This window comes from Barbus barbus, assembly GCF_936440315.1.
Source record: "Barbus barbus genome assembly, chromosome: 2".
Classification (NCBI taxonomy): domain Eukaryota; kingdom Metazoa; phylum Chordata; class Actinopteri; order Cypriniformes; family Cyprinidae; genus Barbus; species Barbus barbus.
Window position 1 is genome coordinate 33,047,400 of NC_136730.1, and position 25,000 is coordinate 33,072,399.

Below are 25,000 nucleotides of genomic sequence, written 5' to 3' on the forward strand. Positions count from 1 at the left end.
TATCCAGAATCTTCCTGATGTAGCGAAAGATTTTCTTCTGTCATGAAATGTTTCCACTGGAGAGTGTCAGTATTTTGTACCTGTAGCTGATATTCCAGCACTGGAATCTCCTCGTCCTCTTTGGGCCCAAACTGTCTGCGTGTGGCGGAGAATCGCACAGCCACAGTCACCGCAAGCTTCAGATTGACCAGTGCCATCCTTGTAATGCCCACCCTGCCTCCTGACAGAGCCCCTAAAGATGCCCCAAACCGCTTATTGGGGTCCTATAAAGGTTTATGGTTAGAAAAAGACAGGATGGAAAGAAACATAATGAAGTAATTGAGAACACATAGCAGGGATGACTAGACCAAACTACAAAAAAGAGACAAAGAATGTGAGGAAAAAATGAGGGCAAATTATATCTCATTGATTCATATTCATCTTCTCGCCTCTCTTAGTTTTCAGAAAAACCCCTTTATGTCTTTCTGTCAGCAATATTGGCTGATGTCCTGGCTTTCCCTGTGATTGAAAACTCCCTGTTTGTTTGAAATGAAAGCATATGGATTCCTTCTCGTACATCTTGCATAGCACAGCACAGCTGCTGCACCACCGCTTCCTCTTACTGCAGAGGGAGTAAAGCATTGCAAGATGTCCACACAGATACACACCACAATAGCTCTATTTTTTCCTACTTTCATAATAACAAAGTAAATACTGTTGCTTTGCACATATCCTATATTTGAAAAATTGAAAGGTGTTACAATTTGGTTCTAAATATTAACTAATGCATTAGGTATCATGAACTAACAATCCTTTTTTATTATTAATTTAGGTTAATGTGAATTTATAAATATGCTATTGTTCATTCTTAATTCATTTTAGTGCATTAATGTTGAAAATGTATTAATACATGTGACCCTGGACCACAAAACAAGTCATAAGGGTAAACTTTTTTTTAAACTGAGATTTATACATCATCTGAAAGCTGAATAAATAAGCTTTCCATTGATATTGTTATTTTGCCGAGATACAACTGGAATCTGAGGGTGCAAAAAAAAATCTAAATATGGAGAAAATTACCTTTAAATTTGTCCAAATTATGTTCTTATGAATGCATATTACTAATCAAAAATTAAGATAATTTTATATATTTATGGATATGAATATATTTACAAAATATCTTCATGGAACATGATCTTTAATTAATATCCTAATGATTTTTGGCATAAAAGAAAAATGGATAATTTTGACCCATACAATGTATTGTTGGCTGCTACTACAAATATACCTGTGCTACTTAAGACTGGTTTAGTGTCCAGGGTTACAAATATAGAAAATTAAAATGAACAAAGATTAATAAATGCTATTCTATTGCTATTACTAATGTGAATGTATATACACTTTTTTGTAAACATTATTTTCACAGTGTAAATGCAATAAAAAAGGCAGTATATGTAATGTTTATTAGGCAGTGACATAATATTGCTTACTTTAAAAGGTGAAACATAGCGTCCTTCAGGCGTAACATCCCCCGTTTTGTTCAGCAAGTTTTCCCGAGGTATCCTCACATTGTGGAATATGGCAAAACTGACAAAAAAAAATTTCATTAATTTATTTTAGACATTACAAAAAATGTTTTTGTTAAGTGATAACAATGAAAAGTATGAAGAACAGCATTTTCATTTATATGAACAGAAAGATATATTATGGAGATGAAGTGAGATATCAGATGGATATATTCTTTTATGGTTTTCTTTTAACGCCATCTAATGACCAAATACTGTAATCACAACAGCTCGGCAGTCCACAGTCTAGCAGTAAACTCACCCATTATCCAGTCCGTTCTGACCCAGTTTCTTTCCCATATCCCCGACCATCACTCCTGGCATTGCCAGCAAGGTCTTTGGATCTCTGACCTAGAAATTTAATTACATTAAAACCGAATTATTCACAGCTGCTCTAACAAGACAAGCAAATGAACTGAAAAACGTATTTTCACACATACTTGGACTACAAAAGAGTGAAGGCCGTGGCATTGCCCGTCAGGGGTGTAGAGCTGTGCAAATACGACTGAATGAGTGGCCGTCTTTCCCAAATTCCCCACCCAGAACTTGGCTGCTTCAAAGTCTGGAGAGTTTATCACAAACTCCTGCGGATTTCAAAACAACATAAATTAGCTAGGAAGATCTAAAATAATTAAACAGAAGGAAGGAATAGTAAAAACCATAATAAGAAAGCTTTTATAATGACAGATGGCTTTGTGTGCTACACGGAGGATTTCCCTATAAGCGAGTCATTGACAGACTGTGATTTGAATTATTCAGATAACATATAAACACTAGGAAACATTTACTATGGTTTCTAATACTTCAGCTATCATGAATCAACAATGAACAATAGTATTTATTACTCTATGTGAATGTTAACTTATTGTTTTGTTGTAGCTTTATTTATTAACCTGGATTAATAAATCAACAGTCCATGTGTCTTTATGATTTGAAAGGCCATGTTTGTATAATCTCAATGTGTTCAGACTTTCGTTGTTGAATCTAGTGCTATGCTAGAGTACCTGAGTGCTGGGGTCATATCTGGCTGTTGTCCTCATAGCTCTCGTGTTGCTGCCATGGCTCAGCTCTGTCAGGGCAAAGCATCCAAACGTCTAAACAGACATACACAATATTAAAAAGCTGTCAGTGGCTCATGTGGTTGGCCATGACTAACGTCAAAAGCAGCTTGCTGGTTTGTATATACACACATGCAAACACACACACGCTAATTTGCAGCACCGTGGAACTTCCTGTTTATGGCCTAATGCTGAGCTTGTGTGTCAAAATGTCCTAGTTGTATGGAAGGTGAATAATGACATGCAAGACAGTCAAAGCCTTCGTTTAACCCTAGTAAAAAAGTAATATACACTCCCCTCCAAAAGTATTGGGACAGTGAGGCCAATTCCTTTATTTTTGCTGCAGACTGAAAACATTTGGGTTTGACATCAAAAGATGAATATCAGACAAGAGATTTAAATGCCGGCTTTTATTTCCAGGTATTTACATCTGGATCTGACACACAACTTAGAAGATATCACTTTTTGCTTGAACCCACCCATTTTTCATGCGAGCAATATTTAAAATACATTTATTTTATACTAAGTATAGTTCAAATCTATTAAGATATTTACTGGCATATCGCTCGAGACTTACTAATATAAAAATGGTAATTAAACTTTATTTGGAGTATAACTTGTGCACAATGCACATTTCTTAAATGTGTTTTAATGTCACTATAAAGGAGGATTGTATGAAGATTGTACTATTTTTGAATAAGCAAGATATTTAAAGTGTACCTAAAGTATACTTGCAATAGTTCCACTTTAGCACAATCAAATATACTTAAGTGTATCTTTAGTTAGCACTACTTCCACACAATTAAAGTGCATTAAGTACAAAATTTGTTGTTCCATTTTAGCAGATTTTACGTCTACCAGTTTATTATACTAAAAGTATAATTGCAGGGTATTTTTATTAAGTATGGCACATAAATATGTAAATGTATTTGTAGTATACTTAATATGAAATAAATGTATTTTAAATACATTTTAGTATTTATTTTTCACTAGGGAATGTATCACACTATTGAGCAGCAAAATATGACAATCTACAAAAGCAAATAATAATATTATGATAATCTTTCATTTTAATTAACTGCATTTTATGGTAACAATTTACAATAAACTTCTTTAGTTAACTTCAGTTAATGCATTAACTAACAATTAGCAATATATTTGCTTCAGAATTAAAAAAATAAAATAAAAATACATCTCTTCATTGATAGTTCATGTTAGCTCAGGTTCATTAAATAATCTTAACAGATACAAGTTTTGATTTTGAAAATGTATTATTACATGGTGAAATTTACATATGATTAATTATTGCTTTAGAAGACTTTTTAATTGTTACTTCATGTTAAATAATGTAATAAACTTTGAGTAGTGGGTAGTAGTGTAAACTAGTGGCCACCTTTAAAAAAAAGCAACCATATTTGCTGTGAATGCATTTAAGATATAGTGCACGTTTACTCAGTACACTTGTTATGGCTGATATGGTTTTATATTTGTTGCATGCCATAAAAAAACAGAGATCATTTACCATCATTTGCTCACTGTCTTGCACAAACATCAAGTGTCTCTGAGATCCTGTGTTTGCCACTGTGGCTCCAAACATCTAACAACATATAAAAGGTTTTCAAATAAAAAATCATCACAAAAAATAATAAACACTACTGCATGGAATTTTGTGAATTGCCAACAAAAAGGCAAAATATTACTTCAATTACTTCTGTGTGAGCTTTATCCATTCAAGAAGGGGTTTGTTCATAATTCATAATTTGTAAGGATTACAAGCAATTTTTGGAAGGTTAGTGTATTAAGCTCCAACATTTATATGATCTCTAGAGGGCATATGAAATGAGCTCACCCCTTTGTTAAGGAAGTATTTGGCTCCCAAAGACCAGTCATACATTCCCAGGCAGTCATTGAGAATTGTCATCTTCCAGGGGTTCTGCATGATGTCATCGCGTTTAACAAAGTCATACTTAAATAACTGTTTACAGCGGCGGAAGGTGAGCTCGCGCTTCTGCTCCACTGGGATGTCCTCACCAGGCTGCCGCGCAAAGAGCGGGTCACTCTCCAGTGTTCTGAACACATGTTGCTGATCAGAGAGAGAAACACAAAGACATCTGAGAAGTTACCTATATCAATGACTGTGGACTCTTTGAAAATCTGAATCAAATGCATTGCAAAACAAATTATATAAATCCAATGAAAGCTAAGCCCAAACATGTATAATCATTTATACCTGCATAAGTATTAAAAGTTCATTAATTCAAATTAAACTAAATTATAAAACTGTTAAAACCATTAGACATTTTTTCATGAGTTCAGCAGATCAACTGTATCAAGTGGTAAACTATCAGAATTTTTAAATGCTTTGAAACTAAGGTTTGAAATCTTGTTTGCTTAAATCCCTTCCCGCCCATCCCTTCACGCAAACTGGTCAAATAAAGGAATCATTCATTTGAAATTCAGCTCAGTCTTAGAGAAGTTTTCCTTATACGAACTAAATGGACTAAGCACACTTTATCCATACGGTTGTTAGGGCAGATGTACTTTATGTAATAAACTTTTACTTTTTATTAATATTGGTGACACATGTCCAAGTTATATTGTGTAAAATTCCTGTATAAATAAAATGTGTAAAATCTTTGGAATATTATGAAAATAGGATTTTTTCATTTATTATATGGTTTTATTGATTTATTATTATAAATAATAATAAATAGTAATCTGCATAATAGTAATCTTTACGGTGGCTGGGAGAGCTCAATGCACTGCAACTTCAGAAAACACATGCAAATAGAAAAAGCACCAGCAAATTAAGAAAACATCTGCATCAATTTGACAGCAGGTGCTGCAAATGCTCACAACACAACCAAATAAAGAATATTCTTTGCAGTGCGTTTCTTTATTTCAAGATTCAAGATTTTTATTTGTCACATACACAATTATACAGGGTATAACCAGCAGTGAAATGTAGGTCAGGTCCGCTCCAAGGACAGTGCAATTATAAAGTATACAGATATTAAGAAAAAGAAAAGTAGAAAAAATAAGAGAATAAAATAAAATAAAAGATAAAAAATATAAATATAAATATAAATGTGCAGGTCAGTATGTTGTTGACTTAAATAGTAATAAGAGGAATGTGCAAAAAGTTGTACAGGGTATTTAAATAGCAGCAATATGAGGTAGAGAAAAATTACGAATAGCTATTGATATGGTGATATTTACATGGAGTCATGTGATGTTATGACACGGAGTTAGAGTTTAGGAGCCTGATGGCCTGGGGGAAGAAGCTCCTCCTAAGTCTCTCAGTTTTTGCCATCAGGCTACGGAAGCGTTTACCAGATGGAAGCAAAGTGAATAGACGGTTACCAGGGTGATTTGAGTCCTTGATTATTTTGACAGCTCTATTTTTGCAGCGTTTGAGGTAGATGTCCTGCAGAGAGGGGAGAGCAGACCCTGAGATGCGCTCAGCTAAGCGCACAACTCTCTGTAGTGCTTCGCAGTCCCGATTGGAACTGTTTCCATACCACACTGAGATGCACGTCAATACACGTTCTATGGTCCCTGAATAGAAAGTTTTCAGGATTGCTGGTGAGACCCTGAATTTCCTCAGCTGTCGCAGATGGTACAGTCTTTGCCTGGGTTTCTTAACCTGTGTTTGATGTGTGTAGTCCAAGTCAGGTTCTCGGAGATGTTTACACCGAGGTACTTGAAACTCACTCTCTCCACAGGGGTCCCACTGATCATAAGAGGAGTGTAGGGCTGCTGCTGTCTCTTCCTAAAGTCCATGATCAGCTCTTTAGTTTTGCTCACATTCAGAGAGAGACAGTTGTCCTGGCACCATGATGTGAGTCTCTCTACCTCGTCCAAGTAAGCGGTCTCATCGTTGTTGGAGATGAGGCCCAGAGCCACAGTATCATCAGTGAATTTGATAATAGATGTGGAGCTGTGAGAGGACATGCAGTCATGCGTGTAGAGAGAGTAAAGCAGGGGACTCAGGACACAACCCTGTGGGGCTCCTACGTTCAGGGTGATGGGGTTTGAGGTGAACTGGCCAAATTTCACCACTTGAGGTCTGCCGGTGAGGAAGTCTTGAATCCAGTCACAGAGTGAAGAGTTTAGGCCGAGGTCTGTGAGTTTAGATGCCAGCTTGATGGGGACTATAGTATTGACAGCTGAGCTATAGTCAATGAATAGAGCCTTACATAATTCCCATTGTTGCTGTCCAAGTGTGTGAGGGAAGAGTGGAGGACGTGAGAGATGGCATCGTCAGTAGATCTGTTTGGGCGATAGGCAAACTGAAGAGGGTCCAAAGTATCAGGTATGGAGGAGCAGATGTGGCTCTTTACAAGTCTCTCAAAAACCTTCATGATTATAGATGTGAGGGCAAATGGGCGATAGTCATTCAGGCAAGAGGGTTTATTGTTCTTTGGCACAGGGATAATGACAGATTTTTTAAATGATGTGGGAACCACGGAGGTAGCAAGGGACTCGTTAAAGTTGGAAGTGAACAAACCAGCGAGCCGGAACATGTCCCAGTCGACGTCATCAAGAGTCTCTGAGTGGGAGGACCAGCGCGTCACTACTCTCTGCACCGGAGGATCCTGAACGAGCCTTTGTTTGTATTCCGGTGTTAGGAAAATGGCGGCATGGTCCGATTTGCCAAAAGCCGGTAGTGAGCGGGCTTTGTAGGCATTCTTGAACTGAGTGTAGCAATGATCCAGTTTGTTTGGTCCTCCAGTTGGACAGGATACACGTTGATGAAAGTTCGGCATGACCTGCTTGAGATTGGCTTTGTTAAAGTCTCCCACGATGATGAAGGCAGCGTCAGGATGTTTGTTAATGTAGCCGCTGAGCACATCGTGAAGCTTAGACAAAGCCAAGCCAGTGTCTGCCTGTGGTGGAATGTACACAGCAGTGACAATGATCGATGAAAACTCCCGGGGCAGATAAAATGGGCGGCAAATAATGGAAAGATGTTCACACCATTTCTTGTTAATCATGAAACACACACCTCCACCCCTGGATTTACCGGCCTCTGCTGTTCTGTCCGTCCGAAAAACAGAGAAGTTCTCACTGGGCATTACAGTAGTGTCCGGGATCATGGACGAAAGCCACGTTTCTGACAAACAAAGGATGTTACAGTCCCGTTGGAAACTAATCCTGGCTCTAAGATCGTCCATCTTATTCTCCAAGGATTGGACATTTGCGAGCAGAATGCTCGGGAGAGGAGGACTGTGAGCCCTTTTCCGGAGTCTATCTCGAATCCCAGTGCGTTTCCCGCGGTGTTTCTTGATCCGTCGCCTCGGGGGGATACTGTTCGTCTCCGCATTCCGAAGAATCTCCAGAGGCCTAGAAGGATTCCTGGATAAAGTGTCCTGAAACAGGTTGGTGTAGCAGTTTCCAATGTCCAAAAGCGTTTCTATGTTGTAGGTGATCAGTGCCGACGTGAAATGTGTAAAAAGAGAAAGTAAAAGTAAGTAAAAAAGTAAGTTAAAGCAAAATCTCAGCGGAGCGGCCTGAACGGCGTCCGAACACAGCGGCGCCATTTTTTATTCGTTGTGTATGTGTATTTGTTTGTGTTGTGAGTATTTGCAGCATGTGTGATGAAGTTGTTTTCTTAATTTGCAGGTGTTTTTTCTATTTGCAGCGTGTTGAGCTCTCTCGGCCACCGTAAATCTTACTAAATGTGTATATTTCCTGGACAAAAAAATTTAATAAATAAAAAGATTAGCAAAACATAAACATCTTACCTTGAATGCAATGATTTCATCGCCCTCCAGAAACCGCAACATTTCCTTCCAACTGAAGGATGCTTTCTTCCTGTAGATATCTAGGGGACCACTGGGAAGGTCTGGGATGCCCTCATCCATTTTCTCTCCCAAAATGTATTTAGCATCTGTGATGGCTGGCACACTCATGTTCTGATACAAAGGCAAAAACAAACATGACCAAATCAATCATGTTCACAATTTAGGTAATGATAAATGTCATGATTTTCTGAAGGAGATTGAAAGGAAATTGATATTGCAGTAAATGATGCTATTGCAGTTGCAGTATGTCTGAATCAAGCATTCCCCCTTGTAATGACATTCAGGTTAACAATCAATATATCAGCATATTCCTATGCTACCCTTTCTGGACACCTGGAACTGTAAATTATTTCCTTGCACATTACTTGCATCATGTATAATTCCTTTCACAAACTTTATTTATCATTTGCAGGATTAAAATCTGTGAGGTTAATACCTGTGATCTAGTTATCAGGCCAACTCAATAATATGGCACATAACATTTGTTCCTGCATACACATATCACAATAGGCTACATGTCACAATACCAAAACAAACATGAGCACCTCCAGCCATTTATTACTATTCTAGCAAGCTGGCTAAAGTCATTTAAAGTCACTACACACACAAACAGTAAAGAAGCTGCTTTAAAAAGAGCATTGTTTCATATCATTAGTTTGGAGAGTGCTGAAATATCATTTGTCTTACCTTATCCTGTAACCTCGAGACCCACTGTACTCTGCCCTGTCCCTTCAGAGGAGGAAGTGCTCATGTGACCAAATAAAACCAATCAGAGAAGCGCTGCTGCTTAAAGGCGCACTGCACTGAACAAACCTTGTCCTGTTGAAAAAACACCTGTGCCTCTGAAAGCCAGCGTCATAAAGGTGGAGGAGTGTGATAGCTTTGGGATTTTCTCTCAGACAGTGGCAACAAGGCGATTTATTTTTTTATGCATACAGCACATTTAATACACAGTGATAATTCAGAGTACTTTACTATAAAATATATTTTTAAAAAATCATAAAATAATCATAACTGAGGAATGAATTAAATAACAATAACAATTAAGAAATTTAAATAGATTACAAATGTATTTGAAATATTTAGAAGAAAAGAGATACAAATAAATAAATAAAAGACTACAATTATATTACTACTGTTCAAATATTCTGAAATGAAGTAGGCTATTTTTCCGAATCATTCTGCCACACAAAGGGCTCTGTTTTGAGTTGTTAAAATGGTTTTGTACGCCAGGGAGCGCTGTTATGTGGCTCTACAGAAAGACACGAGGGTCCGTGCACTGCACTTCCTTTAATAACTTCTTTTGGGGTTTGGATTTTCAGCCTGTTAACGGGGATTTTTGCCATGATATGACTACTGACAACAGCAGAAAGGGAACTTTGGAAATTAATGTAATAACCACATCATGTGTAAAAGGAATACAATAACTTTCCAAAGAATCTCTTTAGTCTGAATTATTTATTAATATATCATTTAAAATATTATATCGTTTTAAATATTATTTTAAATAAGCGTTCCTCTAAAATAAATAAATAATAGAACTGCAGGCCCAGTAATAAAATGTATTCAATTGAAATTGTGAGCCTCTCTGTCATTTATATTAAATGCCACCAAGAAAACGAATCAAGAATCTCACAACTACACTGAAAAAAATTGTGGTGTAGAAACAATTTTCTCTAAGAAATTGAAGATGTGGCAAGTAACACAATGAATTAAACGTCTGAACTTCTGAAAACGTACTCCAAATGTTTTTTTTTACATGAAAAGTATTTTTTTTTACAGTGTACAGTAAAGACTTAAGTGAATGTTTCAATTCTTAATTAATAAAGTATTCATTTTATTACATATTACTATGTTTTAACATAGATCCTAGGGGCTTCACACAGATTATGACCTCACACTTTCTCATCCCTTCTCTTCCTCTGGACTCACTTGATCCCTCTCTTCCTCTCTGTTTGTTCCATGGGAGTAATGACACAGTGGATAACTTTGTGACCCACTTTGTGCCCCTGTTAGGCATAAAACACTGAACTCAGAAAGACTAAACAAAAAACAGATAGACATTAAGCATGCATGGGTAAGCAATAACTCTGTGAAAGCTTGCTGTGTACTATATGGGCAAATGTGCCAACATAATAATACAACAAACAAACAATAGCCTTATTTATACATTATACAAAAAAAAAAAAAAAACTCTCTCTCAATTACAGTTTATGGAATTACAACGTTTTTGGACTTGAAGGTTTATTTTCCACTAAATTTCAAATGTTAGAAATCAAGCTTTTTTATATGTTTTTAGAGTTTTAGTATAATTTTAATATAAAGCATGTTTAATTAGCCTACTTAAACTAAAATAAATATATATATAGGCTATAACTAGCAATTGTATCACAGACAACTGTTAAAGGATGATTTTTTTAAATCTCAGTGTTGTTTTTAAATATAGGCTATATATTTTTTATTTAATACGTTTTGGAAGTCGATTGAGCCAAATCCAATATTTTATGGAAAGCTTTAGACACCAAAGTCATTGAGAAGTGTGTTTGGTGTCACACCCATAAAGCAAAGTAAGGGTGAACTAATGCTAAAACGTTAATGCAATATTTATGTCCTTCATTTCCTCTCTCTAAGTGCACGTCGTTTAATGGATCTGAAACAGGGAAATGATGTGATATATCCATTAGAAGCTTCCGCTTACTGTTGAACTTATCAGTCCTGCTATCGGTATTCAAAAAATGCGAAAACTTCCTCGGTGTCAGCTTCTACGGTTTGAATTACAAAATCACCGAACGTCCAAAAAACTTTATAATTTCCTCTTTGAGATGAGAGCAGCGCTTTTGTGTCCATTTCCCGAACTCGTGTTGGGTGTGTCCGCCCTGTCAATCAAGACTTGCTCAATCCGTAAGCTCCGCCCCCTCTGTTCTCGGCACAAGGACTGTCAACTCACCGCGCAACTTTGCTCAATCACTGGATTTTACATCACTTTTGGAGTACGAAAACTTACTTTTCTGGGGTGTAACGTTATTGGACCGGCCTCGGATGCGATGGAGGTTTAGGAGGGCTGATTGTCTTTGTAAAGAGTAAGGTTTGGGTCATATTTAGTGTTTGATGGCTGCTGGGGATGGAGCGCAGCTGCCGGCGACCGTAGCGGCCAGCAGGAGCGTGGAGAAGGCGCTGGAAGAGGCTGCGTCCAGCGGAGCGCTCATCCTCTCCAACCGCAAACTCAAAGAGTTCCCCCGCACCGCCAAGAACTATGACCTGTCCGACATTACACACGCAGGTAAGACTTAAATAAAGCGGTCACGGGATGAGAGAGAGGGGGAGGAAACAGTGCATTTAATGTCCTTTGTTTGACTGTCTTCTTCACCTGCACCCCTTCTGCAGGGGAGCACCACCATCATCACGCCCGCCCCAGAAAAAGCAGATCTTTCACTTTAGTGATCTTTGTAGGAAGCGGATCATCTGATAAGTTCATTTTAGTCCTCGCTTTCGTTTCTAAAGAACAACATCAGTGCCCGTACCTCAGCTTATTGTGTTTTTAAAGTCAGGTTGTTTAGTTTGAGTCTGGTGTGTTTGCTTTAGAGATTGAAGACATCTGCGCTGTGCTTCTCTTCCTGTTGTTGAGGTGGAAACTACACTGGGGCTGAGCCATCTTACCACAGACCCACTGTAAACTTCACTATTTGATCTGAGTGCAGTGAAAACCCTGCAGAACTGGTGATATCAAATGATATTGTTGTAGTCAGCTCTTTTGACTGCACTCTCATTGGTATTGAGATGCATCTTGCCAGCAGCACTAATATGACCATCTGCTCCTCTTATACAAAGTGGGTATAAAAGCAGTTTGTCTTTAAGCCATACAAACCCCCACAAGCACATGGTCTGCAGTCTAACAGAGACGTAGCAGTGCATTTACCAGTTAGTTAGTCTGAACTAGCACAGATCCTATTTCTTAGTGGCATTTCATGCCATTTACTGTCATTTCAGTTCTTGTACCTCTTTTTGTAACTCGTTACCCACAGCTGGCATTACTGACAAGTTAGAAATAGATTCTGCTGGAATATTTAGCTACTCAAATGGTTTAAAACGTTTGAAATCACTGTTTTAAATGCATTATTAAGATGACCATAACCCAGTTAAGCCAATATTTGAGGTTGGCAAACTGGAAAATAGCTGTATTATTCAGAGTATTCACTGTAACTGAACATCCCTTTTTTTTTATCTGCACATTTCCAAATCGTGTTCATTATGTGTGATGCTGGAAAAAGACAGTTGTTGAAAAGCTACTGAACAAAACACATTTTTGTGGAGCGAGGAAGAGGCCTACGATTTCTAATTCAATGTGCTCTGGTATGCCATTGTTAAGGACATGAATGACAATTGTTTAGAGTTCATTCAATTAAATGCAGCATAATAAATGGCAAGAAAGAGCATCTCCTGTAGGGAATTAATGCACATGTTGTAGTTTATTCTGAATATGCTGATAGGCTACATGTACATATTGAAATAATCCAATGTTGTTGTTGTTTTTTAACCATATACTTTAAAGGGATAGTTCACCCAAAAATGAAAATTCTGTCATCATTTACTCACCCTCAAGTAGTTCCAAACCTGTATGAATGTCTTTGTTCTGCCAAACACAAAAGAATATATTATGAAGAAAGTTTGTAACCAGGCTGTTTTGGGGCACCATTGACTTCCATAGTAGGAAAAAGAATACTATGGAAGTCAATGGTGCCCCAGAACCACTCTGTTTCCCACATTCTTCAGAATATCTTCCTTTTTGTTCAGCAGAACAAAGACATTCATACAGGTTTGGAACTACTTGAGGGTGAGTAAATGATGACAGAATTAAAATTTTTGGGTGAACTATCCCTTTAATCGGATCAAATGCTGTGCAAAATAGTAATTGAGAGAAGAACATTGCTTAGTAGTCAATCAATATAGTTTTCACTTTTTTCTCTCATGATCTTAAATATTTAGTGACATCATTGTTAACAAGGATGATTTATTAGGAATTTTGGATTTTGGATATTGATACCACTTGATGACAATGAGGCACTGCCGAATTTGAGTTTTATACTCTGTAGTTTAGTAGGCTATATTAAGCCCTGTCTTTAGATATTTTAGATGGTCTAATCTCATATTTTTCTGTGGAGGTTTTTTACATCAATTTTCTGCATGGATAACCATGTTGCCTTGACAACTGTACTGTACATCTGACTATCCAAAATCCAAGCTCCAATTTGGGATCCGTCTGAGGGTGCAGAACAATTCAATAGAACTAGGCCTGAAACTGCCATTTAAAAATGCTAGAAATCCAAGCATAGATCCAGTATAAACAAAAAAAAACAAAAAAATAATTCCATAATAATCATGTTCCCCAGACACACCTATCATCAGGTAGAGAATGATTACTAGGTGTTGCTCACATATTACTGGTTGCAGCTGCAGTGTGTATTTTAAGTGTACTTGAAGGTAGGTGGAAGATGATAGTGTCACTTTTGCTAGCAGACCTAAGGAGGCAAGGATTGATGGGCCTTGGTTTGTTCTTTCACTCTTTTCAGTCTACACACACTCATAGTCCCATTCTCTACTGAAGCTCACTTTCCGGTATGGACTAACTTCCCCTCAGGAAGGTCAGGGGTTCAGTCTTGCTGGAGGTCCAGATCTAAAGCTCAGGCTCATCAATCCACCAAGACCCCTTAAAAACAGACCTCTACATTCATAACCAGAGTAATAATATAGCTTCTGTTGACTTCACCCTACAACAATAACACAAGCTAGACTGTGCTTCAGCACTTTAGGGTGAGACGATGTCCCGGATTGAGTTTGTTTTCAAGTGGAATAAATTTGGTTTTTTGAAAGAGGTGCTGAAAGATGGATGTAGAGAAAGCTTAAGATAAGAGTGTATGAAAACAAAAGGACCACCTTAGAACCAGCTCTAGGAGGGACATGTTCTCAGGACATGGGCACCAAGAGGGATCCTCCAAATGTAATCAGTGAATGCGTTTTTGTGTGTGCGTTAGATGAAAATATTTGTTTCCATCCAGCTCCCTCGTACTTGAGACCATGCCTGGGGCATAAACGTCATGTAGCCCGTAACACAGTGTTTCATTCAGAGGGACACACACTCCATACCACAACTAAGCCTCACAGCAGCTGAGAGAAAGAGGGGAGGGAGAGAGGCCTTTTTTTTTTATATAAAACGGGCTTGTGGGCTGCTCCCATTGTCGTGATATTCCCGAAATAGGGACCCTCCTATTTCCCCCCAACTGGAGTCCCATTTGGCAAGACCCCTCCTCCATTGTCTGAGGCAGGCTTCTCTCTCTCCCCCTTGCTTTTCCCATTCCTGTTAGTTCTCTTGTTTTTTATCTCTTTCCTTTCTTGGTCGGGGTGAAAATTCCCATTTATTCAGGACATCAAAGAAGGTTTTAAATTTGGTGTCGGTTGGATGATTTTCAAAGAGTATTCTGGAGATGGCCCAGATTATATTCTACAAGATACTCTGCTGATGGCTTATTTCCATTGATCTGTTATCCCCCATCAGTAATGTTTCCTGTCAGACATTAGCCTTTAGGCATGGCTGTGTCTGTGGCAGTGAAAGTCTGGACCGTCTAGATGTTGGTCTAATAACGGTCTAGTTTAGAGCTGCATTTGACTATCTGTATTGCAGTTTTGCCTGTGATTGGTTGCCTGTTTGTTCAGTGATTTGTAAGAAACAAACTCCTCAAAGTGGCTAGCATTTATTAGAAATGTCTTGATATTCTGTTTTTGTGTTTATAGGTAAATACTTATGATTTATCATGTGTGTTGATTCATGTTCACAGGCCTCATTCACCAATTTATTTTGTGGAAGCTCAGGCTCACTGCATAAGATAAGACAACATGACCAAAGAAGTAAACATTCTTTAAAGTTGTGAAGTAGTGACAGAAATAGAAGTATAGAGTTTTAATAAACATTCTAATTCAATTGGAATAGGGAAGTCCACACCACATCTATAACAATAACAATACAGAAGAACAGTATCAGTGGAATCACTTTAATAATGTTTTTTTAGGCATAAGAAAGATAAAAACATTGACAGCCAGTCGGAATCTGACTTTGAAGAGCTTGAGCATTAAGGCAGCATCTAGATGACATAACTGCAACGCACATTTATAATAAACAGAACATTGTTATCCGTTGCTGCGGATGCTAATATAGTTATCATACTTATCGTTCTCGATGTGAAAGGGGGGGGGGGTATTAAAGGGACAGTTCAACCGATTCTGACTCGCACTCATTGTTACAAACTTGTAAGAATTCCATCTCTAAAACGCAAATGCAGATATTTTTCATGAAAAGATTTCTGTTCCTCAGTTGGAAGTCCATTATACCAAAACTTTGATGCGTCAGAAAGTACCTTAAGACATTGTAAAAGTAATCCATATTAAGATCATTTAAAAACTATTAGTCCATTTGGACCTTGGCTCAGTGAACAACACTGACGTCCTTTTTATTTTAATTTATTTTATTATATCTTATTGCACTTCAAAATATCTTTTGTGCTCCGTGGGTCATACGGAGTTTAGAGAGATGTGAGGGTGGGTAGATGATGACAGAATGGGAGCAGATGATCTGCGGAAACTATGACTTGATTTGACTGAACAGATTTAGACAGAAATGCATGATTTCTCCCACAGTGTTTTAGGCAAACACATTTTTTATCCTAGTCTTGCAAACTGATCTACAGTATATAGATATATCTATATATCTCTGTTATAGAAGAGTGGTTTTGCAGCTTCATTGTCAAAGATACAAATAATATTTTGATAATTTATGAGTGCATAATTTTTCCAGATAAAGGATTTGGCGGTTTTTTTTTTCTTCCCTTATTTAAAAAATGTACTTTAAATTGCTATCATGCTATTATGAACTTTTCAATGTTGTCATGCATCACAGAGGTTCTTTTTAGTTATAAAACAGTTTGAAGGATTCATGTTTGTGTCGTAAACTGACAACAAGGAAGTAAAAATGTGACTTCTTCATGTGGGTTATGTAACATCCATACAACAAAATCTTCTCACGTTTGTTGTTAGCAAGAAATCTCACAGCATCTTTTTAGCTGTATAATGTAAAAAATGCTGTCTAGGTAGGGAGCTCACTCGGTTTTGAGATGATCCCTTGTGTTTTATGGGTCATTTGAGTAGTCCTTTTTTCATAAAAGCATTTCCTGTTGTGTTAGGATGTGGTCAACCCTGCGCATTACTAATGAATATTAAACATCAGGCCTTTTTCATATGCAAATGAGCCTCTCAGATTCAGAGATAGAGAGGACTTATTATGAATTCAGCTCTGCTAGGCAAAAGTTTAAGTTTGTGTGTGTGCTGGCTGTCTGTTTTGTGTCATTATGTTTTGAGTATTTGCCAGCTGTGTTTTGTAGAAGTGTGTGTGCTTCCTTTAAGTGCCAGCTGTTGGAGACTCCATTTGTATGAGTGTGTATGTGAGTGGTCATGTTTAGGTCTGTAGTGCATATATATGTGAAAAATGCAGATAACTGTCCATGAGTGAGAACTGGAGTGTGACTGCACCACCAGCTGTGTGATAGTTGCACAGTGTTGTTCTGTTTCCCCTTGCAGTTGCATTTACGCTACACAGCCACCGGATGTGGGCTCCTTGACTTCAACTTATGCTTCTCCTCAGCGACAAACTCTCGGCTTTACTCCCTCCCTCTTTTTCTCTCTCTTCCTCTTCCTCTCCTTTCACTCGTGCTTTTAAAGCACAACAGATGGTCAGAAGGTCTCAAATCTCAAGAGGGGAGCACAGCTAGAAACCCTTGACTTATAATTGCTATATTGCTTCTTTTTTTTATGGGTATCCATTATAATGAAAAATAAGAGTGAAATCACACAGATGCTGTATTATTATCAATCTTTCTGCAGCAGAGACCATAGCAGACTCACAGGAAGTCTTCTCAGATTTATTCCTAAGATTTGTAGACAGATTTGTGTGACACTTTTATATAACTTTTTAGCATTTTTCTGGATTAGTTGTGTTGCGATGGCTGGCACTTGCATGCACAACTATACTTTGTTTATGGAGTGTAATGAAAAATGAGTGCATTCACAGTATTGAAGTCTTTAATATCTCTGCTTTATCCTGTAACTTTAGGTAACTTTGTCACGGTTTTCAAGGATTGTAAACAAAAATTGTATTAAATTAAATTTAAATTTAATTTGTTATATTATACAATGATATAGGACTTTTTTTTACCTGCATGCCATGTGCAGGGCTCCATATTATTACAGTATATAGTAGTTTTACCAAAATATATGTATATTTCTTTGCCTATTACCTATTTTACACTGTATTTACTCGAACTTCACAAAAACATGCTTCTGTTTATCTAAAAATGAACACATTTGCATATTTAATATTCTAAAAAATTGAGTTGAGTTGATGCTGCTTTGTGCTTTTGTATATTGCTAATTTTGTATGATAATACAACTGTTGGGAAGAATGAGAAAACGTGTAGGTGTAAATATTTGCTGAATGTTCTCTATAGCATGTCATGCTTCATTCACTCGTACACATTCTGAGCTAACATCACCTCCATGCACACATGGCTGGTGATATCTCGCTGCACACATGGCTGTGTTTAATGAACACACAGTTCATATGGTGTCTCAATATATCCGTTTCTCTAATTTCCACATAAGCATACTCGATAGGATGAAAAAGTTCAAATCTGATTGAGATTCAACCGTTTGATGAACACCATCTCCTGATAAGTTATGTAACGTGAAGCGTGTCCAGATGGCAGAATCACCATCTCCCATTAGACTTTAGAGAGGCTCCGGGGGTGATTACTGTGTTTGTGTGTGTGTGTGTGTGCGCTTGAGAGCTTGGTGAATGTTTGGTTGAGAGCGAGCGAGCTAGACCATATCAGACCTCTGGTGTAGATTATTTTAGAGAGAGAGAACATTGAGGATTATCACACTGACAGTTAGTGCTAGATGATTGTTTTTAGTGAGTTTGGCCAAAGCTGTGCTTGCCTGTGCAAAACTCCACAGTGTGAGGGCGTTTGTTTGCCAGGCAGTTGCGTGTGGTTGCTAAGGTGTTCTGAGTAAAATTTGTGCTGTTATGTGGTTGCTAGGAGGGATGTTCATGATCTATCAGTCTAATCCATTTCAGCATAAAAACACATTATTAATAGTAACACTTTACAAATGAATGCTAAAATTCATAGTAAACATGGCCTATGTCTCTTGAAATACACTAAACTGAAAATGTACTTGTACTTTAATAAAATACCTGTACTTGTAGCCTACATACTGCAGTTTTTGAGTCCATCACATGCATGTTGTGAAATTAAAACTGAGGATTAATTGATCAATTAGTTACTGTTTTTAATAAAAAATGATTCTGATTTGATTTGACCTTTGGATGTAGTAGATTCTCAGGGTTCTAGATTGGGTCTCATTTTTAATGTATACAGAATATATATATATATTTTTACACCTAGCCTATTTGATGTTCTACCATGATGGCTCATGATCTCAAATGATCTTTAAAGTGTGGCCACATTTACCATCATTTGGTGAATTTATGCTGGTGCAATCCAGTCATTTCAATAGGAATTCACTCTATATAAAATTGAAAATTTCCCCATGCAGATTTTGCAATACATTTAAGTCAAGATTTGAGTGTAGATCTACAGAAAGCTGCTTGGTTTGAGAGTGACTTTCGCTTGAGCTCTGCTTCATGCATCGCTACACTCCTGATAATACTGACAATGAATCTTTTTTGTGTGTGAAAAATGTAGCTGAAATGTGACTTGCCTTAGCAAATACTGCTAAAAATGACAATTTTTCTGGGTTATTCAGACATTGGTGAAACACACCATCTTTATTACCTTTACGAAAATTAACCACGGTTTTACTACATATTAAACCAAAAAAAACCCCAAAAAACATGGTTATTATAGTTAAACCATGGTAACCACAAATTAAGCATTGTTTTGCTACACTGACCGTAGTTTAACCATGGTTTTTGTTGTAAAACTGTGGTTATACAAATGGTGATCAATACGCCAAAAAACCATGGTTACCACCACACTTTTACTACAATAAAACCATGGTTAATTTTCGTAAGAGAAATTCACAGCCAAAAATCTATTTGACCTCAAACATGCATTTCAAATAAAAATTGTGAAAGTTCTCACAATAACAACACGAATAGGCATGCGTTCTAAACATCTCTGTTACACTGAGTACAGGTACATCTTCAAAAATTAGAATATCGTGAAAAAGTTAACTTATTTCAAAAACTGAAACTTTCAGAAGCCTGACATTTCTGTTTAAAAGATCCTTTTTTTTATTGATCTTATGTAATATTCAAATTTTCTGAGACACTGAATTTTGGGTTTTCATTATCTGCCATAATCAAGCCATAATCATCCAAATTTAAAGAATAAAGGCTTGAAATATTTCACTCTATGTGTAATGAATCTATATAATATATGGGTTTCAGTTTCTGAAATGAGTGACAAAAATATTTACCTTTTTCATGATATTCTAATTTTTTGAGATTTTATTCACTCTCAGAAGAAAAGGTACAAAAGCTGTCACTGGGAGGTAACTTTCCAAAAGGTACACTTTTATACTTGCTTTTAGGTACACTTTAAATACTAATATGTTCCTTTTAATGTACCAATATGGATGCTTAAGATACAAAGGTGTACCTTTTGAAAAGGTACTGCCCCAGTGACAGCTTTTGGACCTTTCTGAGAGTGTTCAATAAACAAATATATGCCTGGTTTGATTGCTAATTGAGTGCATTGTGTTTGTTTTGACACATGATGATTTGGTTGTTATGGTAACTGAACACATCCGCTAACCTCGTGTTGGTTGTGTGAGATGGATTTCACCGCACTGTCTAGTTTCTGATACAGATACACGCTCCTGCTATATAGAGCTGAGACTTCAAGCGTCTAGAGTCACCGCTGAACCACCTCCACAGCAATGAGATCAAGGGCTCAGAACAACACACCATAAGCTGATTACACCATGAGACATGCTTCCACCTTCACAAACCTACCCACTACAGCTCTGTGTTATAAGTTACTTGTGTTTATGTCTAATCGGCATCTTGATATGCCACTCTGTGAGGTGGATGGATTATCTCGGCAAAGGAGAAGTGCTCACTAACACAGATTTAGACAGATTTGTGAACAATATTTGAGAGAAATAGGCCTTTTGTGTACATAGAAAAAGTCTTAGATCTTTGAGTTCAACAAAAACAAAAGTGTTGCGTTTATAATTTTGGTCAGTTTATAAGTGAGCATACTACTCATAAGTGATATTTACCAAGGTTTCTTCACACATCATCATGTCTCATATTTCATCTCAAGCATTAGCAGTGTTGTTTTAGTTTTAGATTACAAAAACTTTATTATGGGCAAAATTGCTCCGCATGATAGAAGCTACTGCCACAACAACCATGGTTTTTGAAAAATTGTTTTCACACAGTACATACCAAAATAGTTTGTTCTCAATTCATTTGTTTGCCTTAAAAATAATAATTCAGAAGGATGATCAGTGCTGATGTTCCCTGCATGTCCTCTGTTTTGTTGTGTGAAGTACATAAGTCACGAGACATGACAAAGCATCTGAATATAAATGGGACCTTCTAGGCTGGTAACTCGAGCATTAGTGGTTTCTTTTGCAGAGAACCTGATAACCATCGATTTACTCATTGAGCTCTAAAGTAAGAAACGTAACCCCGTGTGGCTGCAGATGAACTGTCTTTGTGATTGTTTTACTGCTTGTCAGTTTAGAAGGTGTCTGTTAAACAGCCGCAAACATATTGGTGTTTAATTAGGATTTTAATAAAACTGTTTAGAGAGAGAGGAGAAAATCATTAGGTTTGAAGGTAATTGAAGTGTGTTTGTATTTGAACACAAAAGGCTCTCACTCCACTGGTGAAGTTGTGTGGTGTAACTCGGGGGCCCCCTAAATGTTTGGTTGGTTAAATCCATCAGCTTGACCTTTTGTGGCCTTCATCGTCATTTAAAGACAAAGCTAACACTGTAGTCTAAGTGCTGGGCCGTTGACCGTGGATTAAACAGGATGCACACAGACCCCTCTGTTCATTCAGAGCGTTTGAAGACAGCGTTGTTGACTGTACTGTCCCATGTGAAGTGATTAATGTCAGTGGGGGTTTCACTGTTGTCCTTGGCAAAGATGAGATTGGACACTCTCTAAACATGAGTCTGCAAAACCATCACAAATACTTTTGCTTATAGTTCAAATTTGAATAAATCTACGAGTATTAAACTTTGACAAATAACATGTTTGCATGTTTTGTGACATTTATGACAACTTAAATCCAGTGGCTTGTTGAACAAAAATGACTTTTCTAACTGATTTAATTTATTGCCTGTCAGGCAACTAAGGCTACATGGGTGAACAAATCCTATAGATTTGCATTACCATATCTAGTGACCAGATTGTTATAAAGACTTAAAGGCATATGAAAGTTCTGTCATTTACTCAGCCACATGTTGTTCCAAACCTGTGTAATTGTTTTTTTCTGTATAGACACTAAGACACTAATCTTTTTTTTTAATGTTTCATATACAGTGCCCTCCATAAGTATTGGAACAGTAAAGACAAAATTGCTCTGTTGGCTGTGGAGTCAAGACATTTGCAAATATGATTAAAAGATGAATATGGGACAAAACTACAGAATGTCACATTTTATTATTAGCTGTTTCAACACATACATGTTTTACCAAATAAAAAGAACAGCACTTTTAGAGTCCATCCCACTCATTGATGTGAGCATAAGTATTGGGACAGTAGAACATAAGGCAGATTAAAGAGATTAAAAGCTATTATTTAGTTGCAGATCCCTTGCGCACAATCACAGCAGTGAGTCTGTGACCCATAGACAGATTTGCTTTGTTACAACTCACATTTTCCTCAGAACTAAAAATCTAGTTTGAAAAGGATTCTCTCAGAGGAAAACAACAGAAACTTGCTAATGCTCAGATGTGCTTTCTGAAGTAACTCGGACTGGCCTTTATGCCGTTGTTATGAAATTAAGCCTGATGGACCTTGACATTTGCTAAAAGCTTGTTTAAATCAGGCCTGTCCTGTTGGATTATGGTGTTTGAACTGTATATGATTGCATTACTGATATGTTAGCGCCTGTTTGGAGACTGAGGTCTGAAAATAAACCTCTGTTTTATAGTGCAGCAAGGAATAATGAAAAGGATGTGGCACACTTGTTTTGATCGATTTGGTCAGTGCACTCCAAAGTACTCTCTAAAGTGCTAGTGAGATCAAACAATCAGCTTTTTTCTGACGGTAAATTTACTGATCTACTTGAATAGCACTCGTGTGCCAGGCCGGCCGGACACACACACACACACACGCACACAATCTTACGTTTTGCCTCCAGTAGTGCTCTGTTGAATGTGTTGAGTCATTCTGGCCCGTGTGTTTTTGTTCCGTCAACCCCTCGGCTCAGGCCGGTATTCATGCTTTCACAGCTATTGTCATGTTGCTGTTACTCATTCACTCGGCCCTTTCAAGATTTGCCCTCCTCTCCCCTCTCACGCTCCCCCACTCCCTTTCTTTCTCTTTTTTCTCTGCCCCCATCTCAAGTCAAGTCATGGAAAGGTTTATTGTTGTTCCTCTTTCAGAGGAAGAGAAGGAATACGGTGTTGTTTCTCTAGTGGCTCAAGGGGAAAATTTTGAAGGGGAACTGTGCAATATTTTCAGCTTGTTTTCCACCTTAATTCACTCAAAAATTAACATTGTGATTATTTATTCACTCTCATGTTGTTTCAAACTTGTATTTTCTGTATGAAAAATTTGCCATAAAAAAAGGAAATTAATGGGACAAAAGACAAAGTCAAAAGTAGCTCATCAGAGGATAGAAATTTAACGTGTACATTTTAGGTTTTGAGAGCTATACAGTGGAAGGAAGGATTTTAAGTGAATGATAACTTAAATTTTAGCCTTTGGGTCACAACAAATATAGTATGGCTTCAGAAGCCTTGGAATACAGTGCACACTTTTGTGATATTTTTATTGCTTATGTTTTTCCATTTCAGACCTTGACAGTAGCCATTCACATTTGTTGTATCGAAAAGAGCAGTCTGAATATTTTGCATCTCAGTTTGTTTAATTGAAGACAGTCATATAAAGGTAACCAAGTGATGATAAAAGCTATTGCTTTTATGGATGTGCAACAGTGATCGAGTGATTGAGTACTCGAGTGCTCGGCTGTGACAGGGACGATCGATCATGAACGTCATGAATTATCATGGAATTTATTTTATTTTTTTCCTGATTGGTAATAGCAGCACTTTGGCACCCTGAGCTCTGATTGTTTAGCTGGCCACAAAATGCGCTCCAAAGTATGTGAGTAAAAGTGTGTAAGTAAGTGAGAAGAGAGAGTGAGAATCCATGTCGAAGTCACGTAGTGATGTCTGGGTTAGCTACTGTACATACACGTATCTGATTAATCTAATATAGGATGCGTGGGATATCAACATTTTATTAACATGCTGAATGGGCTGCATATTGCTAGTGTTTAGTTTCATGCTCAAATGCAATGCCCGATAATGAGTTAACCTATTTGAGATGGTCATATATAGATGTTTCGTTTTTAAAAATACTGATGTTATAATAATGCAGCAGTGCTTTTTTCGTCATTTTTTGTGGTATTGAGGGTGGAGAGAGCACTGTACATTTACTCCCCCCACCTACAATTCCTGCCGGACCTGAGACTCGACCTTGCAACCTTTAGATTACGAGTCCGACTCTCTAACCTGTAGGCCACGACTTCCCTTACAGAATGTGAAAATAGTAAATTCTGTCTGCTTTCCTTGCCCATGTTTCAGCACGCTGTCATGAAAGCACATCACGACGGGAGCTCTCTCTCGCGCGTGCTATAGCGCGTAATTTATTTCACTGGCAGATTTGCATCCTTTTGTGCAATTGTAATGTTACGTCGTCTATGTTATGTATCCAAGTTATCTGATTAATATCATAGGATGTGTTATAGAATGGGCTTTAGTTTATTGGCATAAAGTAACTCTTCAGCTTCATCTCGGGCAGCTACACTCTAAATACTGCTGGGTTAAATACAACCCAGTGCTGGGTAAATATTGGACAGAACACAGGCTGGGTTCTTTAACCCAACCTTCTGGGCAGTAACCCAACCGCTGGGTCTAAACAACCCAATCGCTGGGTTCATCCATATTTTACCCAGCGCTGGGTTGTATTTAACCCAGCATTTTTTAGAGTGTAGCCTATTCCTTTTTAAATGTTTATTTTTTAATAACATTGCTACATCATAATCTAACAGTGTTCTAATCATGTTTATGTATTCATAGACAGACTTTCATGTCATATTTTTATTTTTAACATTAATTTTCATAACAGTCTTCAGATATTTTCATTATCCCCATTATGGCCATGCCCCGCCCCCTGTACATGCCCCGCCCCCGAGTCCTCAAGTACTCGTTTTTTAAACCTATCAATGATCGAAATGAGAAATTGACAAAAATGCCCATCCCTAACTGCTTTTCCT

General features: G+C 37.4%; 2 protein-coding genes across 4 annotated transcripts in view; one reads left to right on the forward strand and one right to left on the reverse strand.

Annotated features, from left to right (window-relative positions):
- The window catches only part of acox3 (acyl-CoA oxidase 3, pristanoyl), a 28,588-nt gene extending 19,436 nt beyond the window's left edge, over positions 1-9,152 (reverse strand). For both annotated transcript variants that reach the window (XR_013784888.1, XM_079429234.1), the window contains exons 1-9: positions 9,097-9,152; positions 8,350-8,520; positions 4,452-4,685; positions 4,125-4,199; positions 2,549-2,638; positions 1,985-2,128; positions 1,807-1,895; positions 1,470-1,566; positions 81-263 (exon numbers count right to left, since the gene is read on the reverse strand). Coding sequence is in view for 1 of the 2 variants with exons in the window: in XM_079429234.1 (XP_079285360.1) it covers positions 81-263; positions 1,470-1,566; positions 1,807-1,895; positions 1,985-2,128; positions 2,549-2,638; positions 4,125-4,199; positions 4,452-4,685; positions 8,350-8,517 (1,080 nt within the window). In the remaining variant the exon portion in view is untranslated. The remainder of the gene's footprint in view (positions 1-80; positions 264-1,469; positions 1,567-1,806; positions 1,896-1,984; positions 2,129-2,548; positions 2,639-4,124; positions 4,200-4,451; positions 4,686-8,349; positions 8,521-9,096) is intronic.
- Positions 9,153-11,328: 2,176 nt separating this feature from the next.
- The window catches only part of lrch4 (leucine-rich repeats and calponin homology (CH) domain containing 4), a 42,839-nt gene continuing 29,167 nt past the window's right edge, over positions 11,329-25,000 (forward strand). For both annotated transcript variants that reach the window (XM_079375290.1, XM_079375289.1), the window contains exon 1: positions 11,329-11,689. In XM_079375290.1, coding sequence (XP_079231416.1) covers positions 11,518-11,689 — 172 coding nt within the window. In that variant the 5' untranslated portion in view covers positions 11,329-11,517. The remainder of the gene's footprint in view (positions 11,690-25,000) is intronic.